General features: G+C 36.5%; 1 protein-coding gene across 12 annotated transcripts in view; it reads right to left on the bottom strand.

Moving 5' to 3' along the window:
• Positions 1-17,757, bottom strand: part of XPOT (exportin for tRNA) — a 154,642-nt gene that overhangs the window by 7,407 nt on the left and 129,478 nt on the right. For all 12 annotated transcript variants that reach the window (XM_061204741.1, XM_061204737.1, XM_061204731.1 and 9 more), the window contains 16 exons: positions 17,167-17,351; positions 16,898-17,066; positions 15,156-15,392; positions 13,998-14,036; positions 13,801-13,863; positions 12,291-12,415; positions 11,770-11,914; positions 11,492-11,611; positions 11,043-11,137; positions 10,395-10,464; positions 8,120-8,358; positions 6,923-7,208; positions 5,789-5,978; positions 3,038-3,154; positions 2,747-2,862; positions 1,614-1,661 (listed from right to left, as the gene is read on the bottom strand). In XM_061204741.1, coding sequence (XP_061060724.1) covers positions 1,614-1,661; positions 2,747-2,862; positions 3,038-3,154; positions 5,789-5,978; positions 6,923-7,208; positions 8,120-8,358; positions 10,395-10,464; positions 11,043-11,137; positions 11,492-11,611; positions 11,770-11,914; positions 12,291-12,415; positions 13,801-13,863; positions 13,998-14,036; positions 15,156-15,392; positions 16,898-17,066; positions 17,167-17,351 — 2,244 coding nt within the window. The remainder of the gene's footprint in view (positions 1-1,613; positions 1,662-2,746; positions 2,863-3,037; positions 3,155-5,788; positions 5,979-6,922; positions 7,209-8,119; positions 8,359-10,394; positions 10,465-11,042; positions 11,138-11,491; positions 11,612-11,769; positions 11,915-12,290; positions 12,416-13,800; positions 13,864-13,997; positions 14,037-15,155; positions 15,393-16,897; positions 17,067-17,166; positions 17,352-17,757) is intronic.

The raw sequence follows: 17,757 nt of genomic DNA on the forward strand, positions 1-17,757 counted from the left end.
CATTCCTACTACTTCATCTTAGCAAACTACAACCTGAGGACTCCAAAATCAGTATTTAGTTCTAACTGCTCTAGACCCGTATTTCAAAGTGCCCTGTGAAAATTTTTTCCACTTAGCTCTCCTAAATTACAACCCCATTGACTACTGACTTACCAGCTTTTCACATGTAACAAACACCTAGTTCCATTTTGGTTTTTAGCTATTCTACCTCCATGCTTTAGCTAAACGGGATAACACTATTTTCTACCAAGTCTACCATGTGACATCTGATCTGTCTTCATACACCCACCGCTTAACTTTGCCCAGAGTGCCAGCTCCTCCTGGTCAGCCCAATGAATGTACATTTGTTTCAAGGTCTATCAGAAAAACAGAAAAATACCCCCTCTTTTCAATGGCTGTCTTAGACTGCCCTCATAGGCAAAGCTGCTCATTCATCTTTAGTCCCACCATGTTACATTTAATACAAATGTATTAGTTTAACATACCTCTGTTAAAGTACTTACTTAACCCATCCAATTGAGTTTTTAGGTACTGGTCTCCCCTGATTCTAAGCTCCACAAATATTGGGGGACTTTTTACTCATCTTTATTCAGGTCTCCTGCAGCCCCAAAACACATACCCCTCACCCTAGCACATAGAGAAAATGCCTGATTGAAAACCCTTCAAATCTCTTTTGGAATCAAAAATTCAAGTTCAAACGAAGTGGGGGCTATACGGAGACTCTGAACAAGACGTCATGCTTTTATTTTAGGCAACTGAGGGAAGACTCATTAGATGACTGCAACTATGTGGGAATGCTAGTCCTGTGTTGGCATACTAGCTTTGTGAAGTTGGAGACAGAAATTTTTGTTTAAAAAAAAAAAAAAAAGCTACCTGATTTTCAAATATTGGCAATCAACTCATTATTATTTAAAATACTGTATAAAGCAAACAACACACCAGATAGATTCAGCCCAGACTCACTTATAATTTATACAAATGGTTAAACTGACAAGGACACTACAACATTCTGAAGTAGTAAAGTGTTCTAACCAATCTGTAATACTAAGAAGTTGTACAAATCTGTGAAGAACCACGAGGTAGTGAAATCTAGATTGTGAAATTCTGGTTAAAATTTTTCTCACTCTTTGTCAAACCAAACAAACATACATTTTAACCTTCCTGTTACCCCAAACATGAAAGACAATAAAAGATACTACTATTTTCATTCGACCCGCCCCTCACATCCAAAAAAGTCAGAACTGAAGATAACTTTTATAAAAGATACAGCTTTCAAGAACAAGACATACTCAAAATGACAATAAATAAGGGACTTCCCTGGTGGCGCAGTGGTTAAGAATCCGCCTGTCAATGCAGGGGACACGGGTTTGAGACCGGGTCCAGGAAGATCCCACATGCTGCAGAACAACAAAGCCCGTGTACCACAACTACTGAAGCCCGTGCGCCACAACTACTGAAGCCCGTGCGCCTAAAGCCCACGCTCCACAACAAGAGAAGCCACCGCAATGAGAAGCCCACCAAAATAAATTAATTAATTAATTTATTTATTTAAAAAAACTATAACAAATAAGCATGTGAGCTGAAAACGAAGGGGCAGGGAGTACAAAGCTTACCCGTTTGAGATGAATTGTTTTCAGCGTCACTGCACACTCAGATAAAGCCTGTGAGAAACAAGTTTAAGAATTTTAATATAGTCAATTCTTGGTTACTGTTCCAACTTTTCTTTTTATTTCCCTGGCCACTGCTCATTAACATTTACCTCCAAAGAAGGGATGGAATGATTTCCTGGGTGGCTCAGTGGTTAAGAATCCACCTGCCAATGCAGGGGACATGGGTTCAATCCCTGGTCCAGGAAGATCCCACATGCCACGGAGCAACTAAGCCCGTGTGCCACAACTACTGAGCCTGCACTCTAGAGCCCGCAAGCTGCAACTACAGAGCCAGTGTGCCACAGCTACTGAAGCCTGCACGCCTAGAGCCTGTGCTCTGCAACAAGTTACCACAATGAGAAGCCCACGCACTGCAACAAAGAGTAGCCCCCGCTCGCCTCAACTAGAGAAAGCCTGTGAGCAGCAACAAAGACCCAATGCAGCCAAAAATAAATTTAAAAAATAAAATAAATAAATTGACAAAAAAAAAAAAAAAAAAGAAGGGATGGAGAAAGGAAAGGTAACAGGCAAGCAGATGGAACAAATGGGTTAGATAGAAAATTTTAAAAATAGAAAAATACAAAAATGCTGTCTTAATGCAGTACATGATAATTAAGAAATCTAGCTTTTACTAGGTCCTGGGTAAGTGAGTAAAGGGAAAGTGCTTGACATTAAGCATTCTGAAGATGAGATTTGGGGAAACTATCAAATGAGGAAGAGAAAGTTACTCTTAATAATTAGGAAAAAAAAAACATTAAGCCAAGTTTTAGAATGAAAGTAGAGGCAGGAAACTAATAACTCAATCAAGTTTTAAAAAATGTTTGCATCATGTACCCTTTCATGGTCCTAGAAAAAGAGTCTTGGCTGTTAAAGTTGGAGGAGTTGGATTCTATACATTCAACTTTAACATCAAGATTTAGTTAAGAATCAAAAGGTCCAAAAGGTATCAATTTTTTAAAAATGAATTCTAATTTGAAATTTTTTTTGTTTTAAAAAGGCATTGAAATCTAATATAATCAACCTGGCATTAAAAAAGAAATTGTGAGTTAGAACACATGAGATTTACACAAAGTAAACAGAGACTCCTAGGTGCTTACCAATACTGTTTGTGCATCTGCCAGGTCAAAGGTTTGTTTTAAAGGTGCTAGGAAACATGCGGGGACAATGTGCTTATAAACAAAATCAGCAAATCCCACTGGTCCGTCTTTACCTCCTGTCAAGAGAATTCAGATTTTCATCTTGTATAAAAAGAAAGTCATTTAATTTATCACTGGTGAAAATCAACTCCCAGCTCCTGCCTATGTTAGGGCTAGGATCCCATTTCATCTCTCTTGTCTTAGGAAACAGGTGGGGGAATGAAGTTTTTTTTTCTTTCTAAATCATCTTACCCCAGAGTTCTACCAACTTGGAAAGGATGATAAAACACGTTTTCTGGGCAATTGGATCTGGATATTCGACTGCTCCTTGAATAACAGTTACCAACACTCTTTCTACATTCTCTGCACCTAAAGAGAAAAAAAAAAACTGAGTTCAATCTCATAAAGAACTAGAGAGGTAACCTGAAGCTCTCACTTCATATCGAGTAACATGACAAAAACAATTACAGAGTTGCTAAGATCCTCAGTTTTTATTAACTTGGCTCCTAAATTTTAAGCACAAAACATTGAAAAATTACTATTCCCTTATTATCTTGCCCTCTGGATTTCCATATAGCAAAATATGCTATGTTATCTATATAGTCTCATTTATTTTAAATTTCAAAACAGCAAAGTGGCCAGTAAGATTTAATTGTCAGGTCAATTCTGGCAAGTAGCTACCACACTATTTATACTATGAAGGAACCAATTAATACAGCTTTAGGCACGCATGGAACATTCTCTAGGATAGACCACATACTAGAACACAAAACAAGCCTCAACAAATTTAAGAGGATAGAAATTATTTCAAACATCTTTTCTGACCACAACGGCATGAAACTAGAAATCAACCACAGAAGAAAAACAAAAAAACCCCCAACTACATGCAGACTAAACAACATGCTACTAAAAAAAAAAGAGGAAATCAAAAAATACCAAAACAAATGCTAATGAAAACACAACCATATGAAAATCTATAGAATGCAGCAAAAGCAGTCATAGGAGGGAAGTTTATAGAGATTCAGGGCTTCCTCAAAAAACAACTTAACCTACCAGCTAAAAGAATTAGAAAAAGAACACACAAAATCTGAAGTCAACAGAAGGAAGGAAATAAAGATCAGAGAGGAACTAAACAGAGATTAAAAAACAACCAGAAAAAGTCAATAAAACCAAGAGCTGAGGGACTTCCCTGGTGGCACAGTGGTTAAGAAACCGCCTGCCAATGCAAGGGACATGGGTTCAATCCCTAGTCCAGGAAGATCCCACATGCCGCAGAGCAACTAAGCCTATGCACCACAACTACTGAACCTGCGCTCTAGAGCCCGTGAGCCACAACTACTGAAGCCTGTGTGCCCTAGAGCCTGTGCGCTGCAACTACTGAGCCCATGCGCTCTAGGGCACGCATGCTGCAACTACTGAAGCCCGTGTGCCTAGAGCCCGTGCTCCGCAAGAGAAGCCACTGCAATGAGAAGCTTGTGTACTGCAACGAAGAGTAGCCCCCACAAGCCACAACTAGAGAAAGCCCGTGCACAGCAACGAAGCAGCCAAAAAAAAAATAAAAAGCGCTTTATTTAAATAAATGAACAAACAAGTAAGTAAATCATAGCAATATTTTCTTAGATCAGTCTCCCAAGGCAAAAGAAAGAAAAGCGAAAATAAACAAATGGGACCTAGTCAAACTTATAAGCTTTTGCACCGCAAAGGAAACCATAAATGAAACGAAAAGACAACCTATGGACTGGAAGAAAATATTTGCAAAGGATGAGACCAACAAGGGCTTAATTTCCAAAATATACAAATAGCTCATACTACTCAATAACAACAAAAAAAAGCCAACCCTGTCAAAAAACGGGCAGAAAACCTAAATAGACATTTCTCCAAAGACAAACAGATGGCCAACACGCACATTAAAAGATGCTCAACATTGCTAATTATTAGAGAAATGCAAATCAAAACTACGATGAGGTATCACCTCACACTGGTCAGAATGGCCCTCATCAAAAAGTATCCAAATAATAAATGCTGGAGAGGGTGTAGAGAAAAGGGAACCCTCCTACACTGTTGGTGGCAATGTAAATTGGTGCACCCGCTACGGAGAACAGTTCCTTAAAAAACTGGAGGTTCCTTAAAAAAACTAAAAGTGGAGTTACCATATGATCCAGCAATCCCACTCCTGGGTATATACCCGGAAAACATGAAAACTCTAATTAGAAAAGATACATGCACACCAATGTTCACAGCAGCACTATTTACAACAGCTGAAACATGGAAGCAACCTAAATGTCCATCAACAAATGAATGGATAAAGAAGACGTGCGGTATGTATACAATGGACTATTACTCAGCCATAAAAAAGAATGAAATATTTCAATTTGCAGCAACATGGATGGACCTAGAAATTACCATACTAAGTGAAGTAAGTCAGACAGAGAAAGACAAATATTGTATGATATCACTTATATGTGGAATCTAAAACTTGACACAAATGAACTTATTTATAAAACAGAAACAAACTCACAGACATAGAAAACAAACTTATGGTTACAAAGGGGAAGGTAGGGAGGGATAAATTAGGAGTATGAGATTAACACATACACACTACTATATATAAAACAGATAAACAACAAGGATTTACTTATAACACAGGGAACTGTATTCAATATGCTGTAATAACCTGTAATGGAAAAGAATCTGAAAAAGGATATGTATATACCTGTATAACTGAATCACTTCGCTGTATACATGAAACTAACACAACATTGTAAATCAACTTAAAAAAAAAAAAAAGGAATACTGCTTTAGGAAAATGGGAACTGAATACAAGTTAATTTTAAGGTCCTCTATGTGAAAATGATTCCTACCCTGATGGTAATGAACTGTCATATTTGGGGCCAACATATAACTACTTCAAAAGTTTAGTGTTTACTCCACCTAGCTCTTGCTCATATAGATATACAACTGTGACAAGTACTTAGACGATTTAGGCACTGCATGCATCCCCACCTTGATTTGCTATGACTTCGCTCATTCCACTGCCTGTGACTGTTTGCAGGAAAGCAAAGTAACTCCTGCGCAACATCTGCTTCTCTAAAGCAGCAGACTGGTCGTTTTCTTCTGCTGGTCGGAGCAAAACTTCAAAAATTGCATGAAGAAGAGGCATAAACATTTGTTGTAAAAATGGTGATACCTGTATCTGAAGAGATGAAACAACTATTACTATTTCAGAAATAAGAAAATTATTAATATGAAACTTAGAAAAAACATGTTTTACATAAAACCTTTTTCTACAGATTCTAGTTAGGACACATATTTACATAATTCGGTTAGCAAATATCAATGTTAAGACAAAAATCTATAGAGCATAACAGTATTGAAAGCCTCAAGATCGTTAAGTTCAACCCATTTCCTACTGTTCAAGATTCAGGTTCAAATAACATGGAGTCAGACATATTTCACAATCAAATATTGCCATGGAATATTTTCAAATTTAAATTCTCAATAAATGAATTCTACTGCTAAATTATAAATGAATTTATATGATTGAGCTCTCAGGCTTTACATGCCCTTGAGCAAATTGCTTAACTTCTGTGTCTCAGTCTCTTCATCCTTAAAACAACAATACTTAACTTCTAGGGTTGTTACAAAGATCAAATGAATGTGTAAGAAAATGCTCTGAACAGATTTTGAACACAGAAAACACTATGTGTTAGTAATTTTTATTAGCCAACTTATGCTTAGGTTACATTTCCTTGTACATAAAACTGACACTGAATTATTTTTAAACTACTTGGGAACCCAAATTACAGGGCTTAAAATTTATTCTTTAGGCATTTATTATTCAATGCTGTTTTATTTGCTTTGCTAAAATACCAGACTAATAGTTTTCTTCTGCTGCATAGAACAGAAAAGGTCTGTTCTTATTAAAACATCTTTTAAGCATTTCCTATGTGTTAGGCAGTGTTGTAGACATTGGGGACGATAAAAATACCTATGATCCATGCCCCCAAGAAACTCATACTTAAAAAAAAAAAAGCAAGGGTCAAATGCTAAAATATAGCTAAAGATAAATACATCTAATCTTGAAGTCAGGAGATCTTAAAGTCAGGAAATTCTCTGAGCTCTGAAGGTTTGTGGTACCTTAAATTTGGCTGTAATCTGGTTGATAAGAGGAATGAATTCCTGGAGGTCTTTTGCTTCACAGTCTTTGAGCATGTGTTCTGAAGCAGATGGAATGAACGGAAGGACTTCTTCCTCCAGGCAAATAATCATGCGATGAAGGAACGTGCGAACCCCACTTCTGAGAATATCCTTTTGTAAGGGACAACTGAGGGCTGGCAAGAACGTCTGTAAACAGTCCAGATAAACTTCGGAACAGCCACACTGTTTCACAGTCTGCTTGTTGCTGAAAGCTTTGCTGGTTCGACTATATAAACAATTATCAGGTAACTAGTTTTAAGTTTATTCTTCAAATGTTTTATGGAGTAGTCAAAAACAACACACAACAAATTACAAAACTGACAAAGAAGCCATTTCTTTATTTTCCATGTCACAGCTACGTCTATCTTTAGCTGATATGGTTATCTGTAAACTATTGCTTCCAGTTACCATTCCAGAAAGAGCTCAAGTTAAAATTAAATGAATGAAATGTAATTAATACAATCTCTCAAATGTGAGTCCACCTAAATGTTTTACTAAAATCCTGCTGACAACGTATGCAGAAAAGAGAAAAAAAATCTATTTATTATGAATAGGCTATACTACACAATCTGTAAACTACCAATTTATATTTAAAACAATCTTAGAATCAAGTTATTTATACATCTTTAACATAAGCTTTTGCACTAAAGTCTTCTGCAGAGCAATTTCTCTATGTAGCTTCTAATTAGCAATCACTATAACTTTCATGCTGTTATTATTTGCCAATAAACAGAGAAAAAGACAGGGCAGCTTGGGTGGTCTTCAGGACACAATGTAACAACTAAAAAGAAGCCTCAGCACCTTCTCTTTAAGGTTCCAAAACTGATCCCCTGATGTCATTGGTATATAAACACTTAGACTAATCTCCTTAAATACGTAATCAATTTATAACAAAGAAATCACAGGAGTTAAGGATTTAGATAACTGTCAAGTCAGAAATGCAGAATGTTACATGACCTAATTCCTTCTTCAGTTAAATCTAATTCAATGAATTTAGAAAAGAAACAATTTAGACAATTCTCTGGACAATCTAGTTTTGGAAACATAGATATGCATGCCCAATTCTAGAAAAATCCAAGCAAATGATTCTGTGTATGTTGAGAAAATCACTTCACAAATTTAAATGCAATCACTCACCTGGCAAATCCAACAGCGTGGTTGAGACAGTCTGCAAGAGATGCCTGCCTTTCTTCGTCCTGCGCCAGCATCAATTTTTCTAACAGAATTTTAAACTTCTCCATGAGTGGAGTCAACAGATTCCTCATTAATGCCTGCTTCCGTTCTGCTGGGTACTCACTATTAACAATCAGCACTCCAGCTGTCTCATAAATAAATAATTGATCATCGCTGCTCAACAAAGACTGGTAACCATTCTCCTAAAATGAAATTTAGTCTTACTGAAGTTTTTCTTTGTTCAGTTCCTCTTATTTAAATGAGAATAAGTACAAGAGGGACAGGAGATTTAATCTATCACATCAACTCATTATTAAAAAGAAGACTGAGTACTTATAAAATAAAATTTTTCCCAGGATCATATAATGGAAGACAAATGGAATTAGAGGTCAAAAGATCATGGGTCTAATTCTACCTCTAACAAGATTTCATAAATGGTCATATAATGTAACTGTTAGTTTTCTAACCTGTTTTCTTTTGTAAAACCTATTTATTATTAGGAGGCTAAAAATCAGGTACACAACGTGCTTCGAATGTTAGGACAAAGGCCACACAAGTTAATACTTTAAAGAGTGTTTAAGAGTTAACAACAAACACCACACAATAAACACACACATACACAACAGTTGTTACTTTAGAACGTCTGAAAATAAGACTGCAAGTGAAAAAAAGATCTCATTCAAGCATAAGCAAACATCTATATATTGATCCATTTTTATTAATGAGTTTGTTATTTTTCACATTTATGCAGTCTGAGAGGCCAGGAGGAGGGGGAAAATATCAGAGGCCCCTCTAGCTCTAACACTAAAGCTCCCTGTAAAGAAATTATTTAAAAGCCTAGTCTTAAAACAGATAAATTATGTGGCAGTCTTATTATTAAAAAAAAGACCTCATCTTTTTTTTTTTTTAATTAATTAATTAATTTTATTTTATTTTTGGCTGTGTTGGGTCTTCGTTTCTGTGCGAGGGCTTTCTCTAGTTGCGGCGAGCGGGGGCCACTCTTCATCGCGGTGCATGGGCCTCTCACTATCGCGGCCTCTCTTGTTGCAGAGCACAGGCTCCAGACCCACAGGCTCAGTAGTTGTGGCTCACGGGCCCAGTTGCTCCGCGGCATGTGGGATCTTCCCAGACCAGGGCTCGAACCCGTGTCCCCTGCATTGGCAGGCAGATTCTCAACCACTGCGCCACCAGGGAAGCCCACGACCTCATCTTTTAAAAGAGAATGTCCCTATTTATTTTTTATATAAATTTATTTATTTATTTATTTATTTATTTATTTATTTAGGCTGCACTGGGTCTTAGTTGTGGCATGCGGGATCTTTTAGTTGCGGCAGGAGGACTTGTAGTTGCAGCTTGCGGGCTCTTAGATGCGGTATGCGGACTCTTAGTTGCAGCATGCATGCGGGATCTAGTTCCCCAACCAGGGATTGAACCTGGGCCCCCTGCAATGGGAGTGTGGAGTCTTACGTACTGGACCACCAGGGGAAGTCCCATGAAGTATTTTAATATATATGTTTCTTTAATATGTAGGCAAAGATAATTTAACCATATAATGTACTAGGTAACCTTTCATGCAATGAAATTATATACCTTTGTACCCTGAATACTGATATTTATTTTTAAAAAACCCAAAATATTATTTTATGTTTAACACTTTTCAAGTGGCAGCTCTAGTAATAACTTTCATCAAAATGAAAAAAAAAGTCAAGGTCAGTATTTTGCTTTACATAGAAATGTGTATCAGTCAAAATGTGCTTACAAAGTATCTCAACTTAAATCTGTCTAGTGAAATAAACACCGAAATATACAGATCAACGAGCATTTAAATTTTTTTTACCCCAAGCCAGAAGTTTCACAGAAAAACTTCAGTCTACCAGTAGCAGTCACTGAGAATGGCTAATGTGATCATAGTACTAAACAGAGAAAAATTTAGAAACCGAATTTTCCTTCTCCAAAAAACACTTCACTGGCATTTAACAGTACAGAGAGCAGACCATATCTCACACTGGTAAAGCTATCAGTCAAGTTTTGATTCCTTTCTATTTCTATTACTATGTTTTGTTTACTGTATCTCAACAGAGTTTTGGTAAACAAAACTAAGCCTTGCACACCCTCCACCCACACTTTAAAAAACAAAAACAAACAAAAAAACCACCCAAAGGCATTAACACTAAAGGCTAAAGGGATATGTAGCCTCAATATTGGGGAAAACTTATCACTCAGAAGGATAGATACTTACAGGTGGAGAAAGTTCTAATAAATCTTGTATTCTATTCAGAATATCCTCAATGAAAGGATTCATTTGTTTACTGAATAAAGGCAAAAAGGAAAACCACAATTACATAAATAATAGTCCTTGGCAAAGTGCGGAAATACCAAATCCCTCTTTAAGGCAGAACTAAAAAAAAAAGTTCAGTGCTAAGGTAGTCACATGTGATCATTCAGACTAGCTATGATTTTTTTAAACTACAATTTTATAAGCCTAAGAATAAGTAGTTTTCATACCAAAAACTGGTACTAGTAAAGAACAATATAAAACAGATTAAGTTCAAAATGTATTTCCAAGGAATATCATCTTTAGAATTTCAAAGAAGCCATAGAGTTATCTACAGCAGTAAAACTGTTAAGTAACTACTGTCATTAGTGATGACAGGTGTTATATACAAAAATATTCAAACAAATCACTGTTTAATGATGAACAAAGTACCTGGCTAAAGAGAAGGAAAAGAAATCGTAACATCATGATACAAAAAGGAACACCAAAATTTTAAAAAAGCCTTAGGACGAAAAGACCAAATCTACCACAGGCTCTTAGAAAATAATTTACATCTTACTTAACATGCTTAAAAACAAGAATTAAACATTATAGATGAAATTTTGTACTTACTTCAGAGATTTGACAAATCTAGAAAACAGGTAAGCAGTTCTGCTCCGTACTTTTGCACTAGAGTGCCGCAGACCCCTGTGATCTAAGAAAGCCATCTAAAGAAACAGAGACACTTTTACCATTTCTGTACTTATTTAAGGCTTTTATTGCTATTGTCATGACACATTTTTGTTCATATCAAATTCTACTTTTTAGCTCTGGAAGGGAAGAACCAGGTACATATAAAAAGTAAGCCTACACTACAAACAGGCCCTTGAGTATTTGTTTTAAATAACTGACTAGACACAAACTCCATTTTAAAGGAATGGAGGAGGGGTTAGTTGCAGCGTGTTGAAGAGTTTTTGAGAGTTTCTGGCTCTGGTAAAAGTAATAAAAGAGAGATAGAATACTATCTGCTCATTAGCTGAAACACACGGAAAACAAAAGTTGAGAGTAAAGTGTATACTTACTAGTACACATGGAATGTGTTGAGGTTCAACTGTGAAAAACTTTTCATATCTAACAACAGTTTCGAAGAACTCCAATGTCACAGACGTGTGCTGATAGGAACTAACTCCTGATGTTACCAGCTGGAGCAGGAAAAAGTTAAGAAATCTATCCTTATTTACTGCAACATCAAAATGTCCCAGTATTAACATATATTAAGCTCTAACAATTAAGGAACTCACATTAGCTTATATGAAAACAGAAAATTATGTTCAAAATAAATTATCTTCAGTATACTTACAGTTCGCATCATATCCTGCAAAGCACTAGCTTTTGAAACATCACCTGAGAAGTGAGCACCATGAGATACTGGAAGAGCTTCTGCCAACATATACAGCAATCTTATTGCCACTTCAACTTCCATAAACCTTGTAGTCTGCCAATTCCTACCAAGGTATATAATATGTCAGTGAAACCTGAATATAAACTTTCTATACAACTAGTGATGCATGGGATAAAAAGACACCAACCAAAGCCTCTTTAATTATTAAACAGTCACAGCAATTGTTAATTTTGCCAGGCAACATAATTCATATCACAAAAGTATACAAAACTAATGAAATCCATTTTATTGACATTCCAAAGAGCAGTATTTCCCCCCAAGAATCAAGATAAATCAGAGGCGAGTGCATTGTTTCAGAGACACACATAAGATCTTCATAAGTAACACAAATTAATAAGTCACGTGAATCACTTATGGTAGACCATCATCAGGGAGAAAAGGAAAGAGGTGACTTGTTAGAAACAGCGTAACAAACTTACTGCAGGGTAGAACTAAAAACTCTGCGAACAGAAGCCAGCAGTAACTCTGGTGAAACTTGAGCAAGCCTGTCCAACAATAACTTCAGTTGTTTTCTGTATTCTACAAACATGGCTTCGTCTTCACCCTATGATATTTTAAAAATTCCATTAAAAAACTTAAAAGATCTTAAAACACATAAAATGGTGAGTTCTCACTAGTTTTTGTATTTACAAATTTAATACACTTTTATTTTTTCATCAATATTTATTTATGTAGGAAAATGTACTATGCTCAGTAGCCTTTCCCCTCCTGCTCACAAATAATTATTTCTGAACACAGCCCTAGACTATGAAAGCCTAGGGCCAGAAATGGCATAGGGAGGACGTTAAAAACAAAAGTCTAACAGGAGAGAGTGATTGAGGGACAATTAAGCAAAGGACAGATAATGCAAGGCTTTGGGGAAAAAACAAAAACAAGAGCCTAAGCCAGGATGGGTTCATGTAGGGCTCTGTGAGAACTCTGGCACCTTATTTATACTCCTTGTATCTCACTGTCCACTTTAAGAACTGCAATAATATCGCATGATTGAAGATACTATATGTAATGAGCCTAGCACTTCATAAGTGCACGGTGCGTTGGTGATCATCACCATTATTCTTTTACAGTTAGAAGTTTTTGAATGCCTGAAGTGGGTAATAGAACACGTTAGCACACAACTAGACAGTACACGCCATCACTGAGTTGCTAGAAAGCACCGATGACCCTTGTGATTGATGACAAGCTGACTCACTGACAACCCTGGACAAGACTTTAACCAGAACAAGTCCAGAGACAGTTAAGTGCCTCATTCCTACTCTCCCATAGACAATTATGATCTGAGGTCCATCAACCGGGCCTCAACTCACCACTCTTACTAAATATAAAGTGAAATATGATCACCAATAATACTGTCAATATTTATGAAGTTCAATGCTACAAAGTGTTTTTAAAAGGGTCATTTTAAAGAGGGACAAAATACAAAAAAATGAAGGATTATGAAAGTTTCCATTAATTTCACCTAAGTAGAGGTCAATATACACAAGACTAGGGTCTTCCCTGGTGGTGCAGTGGTTAAGAATCCACCTGCCAATGGAGGGGACACGGGTTTGAACCCTGGTCCGGGAAGATCCCACATGCCGTGGAGCAACTAAGCCCGTGCGCCACAGCTACTGAGCCTGCGCTCTAGAGCTCGTGAGCCACAACTACTGAGCCCGTGTGCTGCAACTACTGAAGCCTGCACGCCTAGACCCCGTGCTCCGCAACAAGAGAAGCCGCTGCAATGAGAAGCTGGCACACTGCAATGAAGAGTAGCCCCCACTTGCCACAACTAGAGAAAGCCCGTGCGCAGCAACGAAGACCCAACGCAGTCAAAAAACAAAAACAAAAACAAAACCCCAAGACTAATTTTTTAAGATAATCAAAACTTGGAATATTAATTTGATGTAAGTAAACAAAATTAAAACTAATTTCTCCTCAATGTAAAATTCTTACCTCATTTTCAAAGTTATATTCTTCATCATAGGTTAATTTTTTCATAACGGCCAACATGATTGCCTAAAATTAAGAATAAAATACCTTTTGTCAGTCTCCTTGAATTTCATATAATTTGAAATTAAGCTATATTTCAAGGCAGACTGCAGATGTAGATTCTATTATTGGTTTAAAAGAAGCAAAAAGAAGTCAATTACCTCTACATTAGCTTTCTGCTGATCAGCGAGCACTGTAAGCTGTTGAAAAGAAAGCAATCATTTATTAGGTTTCCTAAAGTTATACTTGCTTACCAGAATATTTTTCTGATCAGTTAAGATCTTTTCAAACATGCACACAGCTCTTCTGGAGGGCAGTTTGACAGTACATATTTGAAATGTACCTAACCTAAGATCTATCAATTTCACTTCTAGTAAGTAACTTGACATGTAGGCATGTAGGCAAAGACGTGTAGATGAATTTGATTTTAAAAGATACTTATAAATGTATTCAGCAAAGAAGCAGATTATAGAACAGCAAAGTATGATCTCACTTTGTTTTTAAACAAGGCCCAAAATCCCGCGAGCCACAGCTACTGAGCCCGCATGCTGCAACTACTGAAGCCTGCATGCCTACAGCCCAGGCTCCACAACAAGAGAAGCCAGCACAATGAGAAGCCCGCACACCGCAACGAAGAGTAGCCCCTGCTCGCCACAACTAGAGACAGCCCGCATGCAGCAACGAAGACCCAAAGCAGCCAAAAATAAATAAATTAAATAATTTTAAAAAAATGAACCACGTTTAACAAAATTTCTACTGTATTTAGAAATAAACAGAGGGGGCTTCCCTGGCGGTCCAGTGGTTAAGACTCCGTGCTCCCAATGCAGGGGGCACGGATTCAATCCCTGGTCAGGGAACTGAGACCCTACATGCCGCACGGCCAAAAAAATAAATAAATAAAAATAAACAGGTTCATGGAGTTTCCTGGTGGTCTAGTGATTAGGATTTGGCGCTTTCACTGCCGGGGCCCAGGTTCAACCCCTGGTCGGGGAACTGAGATGCCGTAAGCCATGCGAAGCAGCCAAGAGTTAAAAAAAGAAAAAGAAAGAAACACAGATTCAAAATAAAAAAACAACCTAAACCTATAACTAATTCTGAAGCTTTTTAGTCTAGTGAATTTTAGAACCTGGCCATTTCTGTTTTCTGGCTAAGAAGTTTAAAGAAAAAAAAAAGATGAAAATACATTAATAATTAACAGTAAATGTCATCAGAGTGTAGAATTATGAGTATTTTCTTGTTTTCATTTTTCCTGTATTTTCCAATTCTCTACTGCTTTTCTATATTATCTACTGTACAAAAAGATTAAAATAAGGACTTACCTGTTTCAAAATATGAAGATAATCATAACAAAATCCAATAATGTTAGAAGAGATGTCATCATCCTCATGAATTAGAAGCTGCAACATCAGTGCCACCTTTGTTTCAATAGCTTGTAGTGCCTCTTGAGCATTCTTGATATCCCCATTCTTAATTAATTTAGTCCAGCTAACTATCAATGACTGTCCCATTCCATTTACCAGTTTAGAAAATCTGGCCAGGAAGTCAACATCTTCTTCCTACAAATGATCAATACAGACTTCAGTTTAAAACCAACCACCTAAGAGGGAAAACTCTAAACTTAGGTATGGGTCAAGTGCCAATCATAGGAGTCATTTTTAATTTTATTTTATTTATTTATTTTTTATTTTTGGCTGCGTTGGGTCTTCATTGCTGCGCGCCAGCTTTCTCTAGTTGCAGCGAGCCGGGGCTACTCTTTGTAGCAGTGCGTGGGCTTCTCATTGCAGTGCTCTAGGCACGCGGGCTTCAGCAGTTGTGGCATTGGGGCTCAGTAGTTGTGGCTCGTGGGCTCTAGAGCACAGGCTCAGTAGTTGTGGCGCACAGGCTTAGTTGCTCCACAGCATGTGGGATCTTCCCGGACCACGGCTCGAACCCATGTCCCCTGCATCGGCAGGCAGATTCTTAACCACTGTGCCACCAGGGAAGTCCCAGGAGTCATTTTTAAACTAGCATTAGACACTAACAATTCTACCATTTTGACTGGGAAATTTTAAGAATTTGAATTCTTCTACTATTATTACCCACTAGTACTAACTCTTTAAAGCAACTATTTTTAATGATTATAGTCATGTAGACATTGCCAACTTATAAAAGCTTAAAAAAAGAGATCTGTGGTTTCAAAACCTTCTCTCTAAACTGCTGAATTTAGTAAATATGCTCTAATAAAGTTAATGCTGCCATATTATGCTACGTATAAGAATTTACAACAGTCATTTCTGATACTATTTAATTTGAACCTCAACTGCACTACAAAGAGATAAAACTGCTATTATAATCACCTGCCTAAGGTCACATCAGCACTAATGCTAGAACTTAAAATTAGGTTACTTTCATTAATTATCCTTATGATGTTTCCTACAGAAAGAGATTTTTACCTTCACCATTTTAAATCTTTTACCAGGGACTAAATAAGACAATTATTAGCAGTGTAAGAAAACACTACTATTTGTCAGTTAGAAAAATACCAGAGGTGTTGTACTCCTGACATATCAACAATACAAAGACTTCTCAGTAATTCTTTACCAATATCACAGGTAAAATTAAAAATAAAACCCTTCAAATTCAGTTTCTAAATTACTAATTTACCACACTCAGCCCTAATTCTGCTGAGGCTAAACTTTAACAGCTCAAATGAATGTGATGAAAATATAACATTTATAATTGAGTCTAATTTAGGTCAAAATGCATTGCCATGCTTCTTAAAGTGTGGTCCATGAACCAGCAGTATCACAGTATCACCTGAGAGTTTGTTAGAAACGCACAATTGTAAGTACCATCCCAGATCTTCAAGTTTAAGTCTGGTATAATCTATTGTTCAAGGCAAATGTTACAGATAACATTATGGCTTTCTAGATACAATGTTTCATTATTATAATGTTAAGGAAGTTTCCAGCATTTAAAAACAAAACAAAAAGAAAGAAAAAGAAAAGGAAAGCATATTTAAATTACTGCCTATCCTAATTTGTTCTAACATTTTCAAAACTTTATACATAAATTTACTGACCTGGTCAATGCTGAAAAACCCAGCAGACTGTAATACTTGACACAAAGATTCTACTAGTTTCATTTTATCAACAGGATCCATTCCTTTATTTACAATTTCAAATAAACAATCACATGCTTCTTCCCGTAGAACTTCTATTGACATATGACCTAGCAGCATATTTATAAACCTGGCAATGGTGAAATAAAATTGTTACAATATTTTCAAATTCATGAGTTTTACATAGTGTATTTTGCAGGTTTATATTTTTAAAATATAAGTTTACTTACCTATCATTGGCTATAAGGGATAAGTCTATCCAAGAGACATAAGCCCCAACTACTTCAAGGCACTGACATGTCACTTCTGAATTAGTATACTGATAGTTTTGTAGGATTTGGTACCATGATTCCACCAAGTTTGGAATGCACTGTTCCCTCATGGTATCTTTTATGAGAGTATTCCTACGAGCCTCCTAAAAGACAAAACAAAATACCATATACACAATTAAAGTAGATTACCTCCCAAAATAATGTTTAACATCTGAATAATAGTTGCACACAGTGATTTCCTCACCACTAAACTTCCAGACTTGTTAATACATTCCCTGCCGCTACTTCCTATTTATCTGCTCTAAAATCATAACCTGTGATTCCTTCTAATTCCTCCTTCCATTCTACTAATTTCCTCAGACATAATTTCTCATTAAACACAAACTATAAATAAACATTGCTTAGAAATCTTAACCATGTGATAAAAGTTATTTCTCAATATTATACAAATACTTAAAATTACTTAAGAGAATAGCAATTACTTAAATGTTACAAACATATTTGACATACAATGACCTCAAATTATCATACACATTTGAATTAAGCTAT

Source organism: Eubalaena glacialis, chromosome 11 (genome assembly GCF_028564815.1).
Source record: "Eubalaena glacialis isolate mEubGla1 chromosome 11, mEubGla1.1.hap2.+ XY, whole genome shotgun sequence".
Lineage (NCBI taxonomy): Eukaryota > Metazoa > Chordata > Mammalia > Artiodactyla > Balaenidae > Eubalaena > Eubalaena glacialis.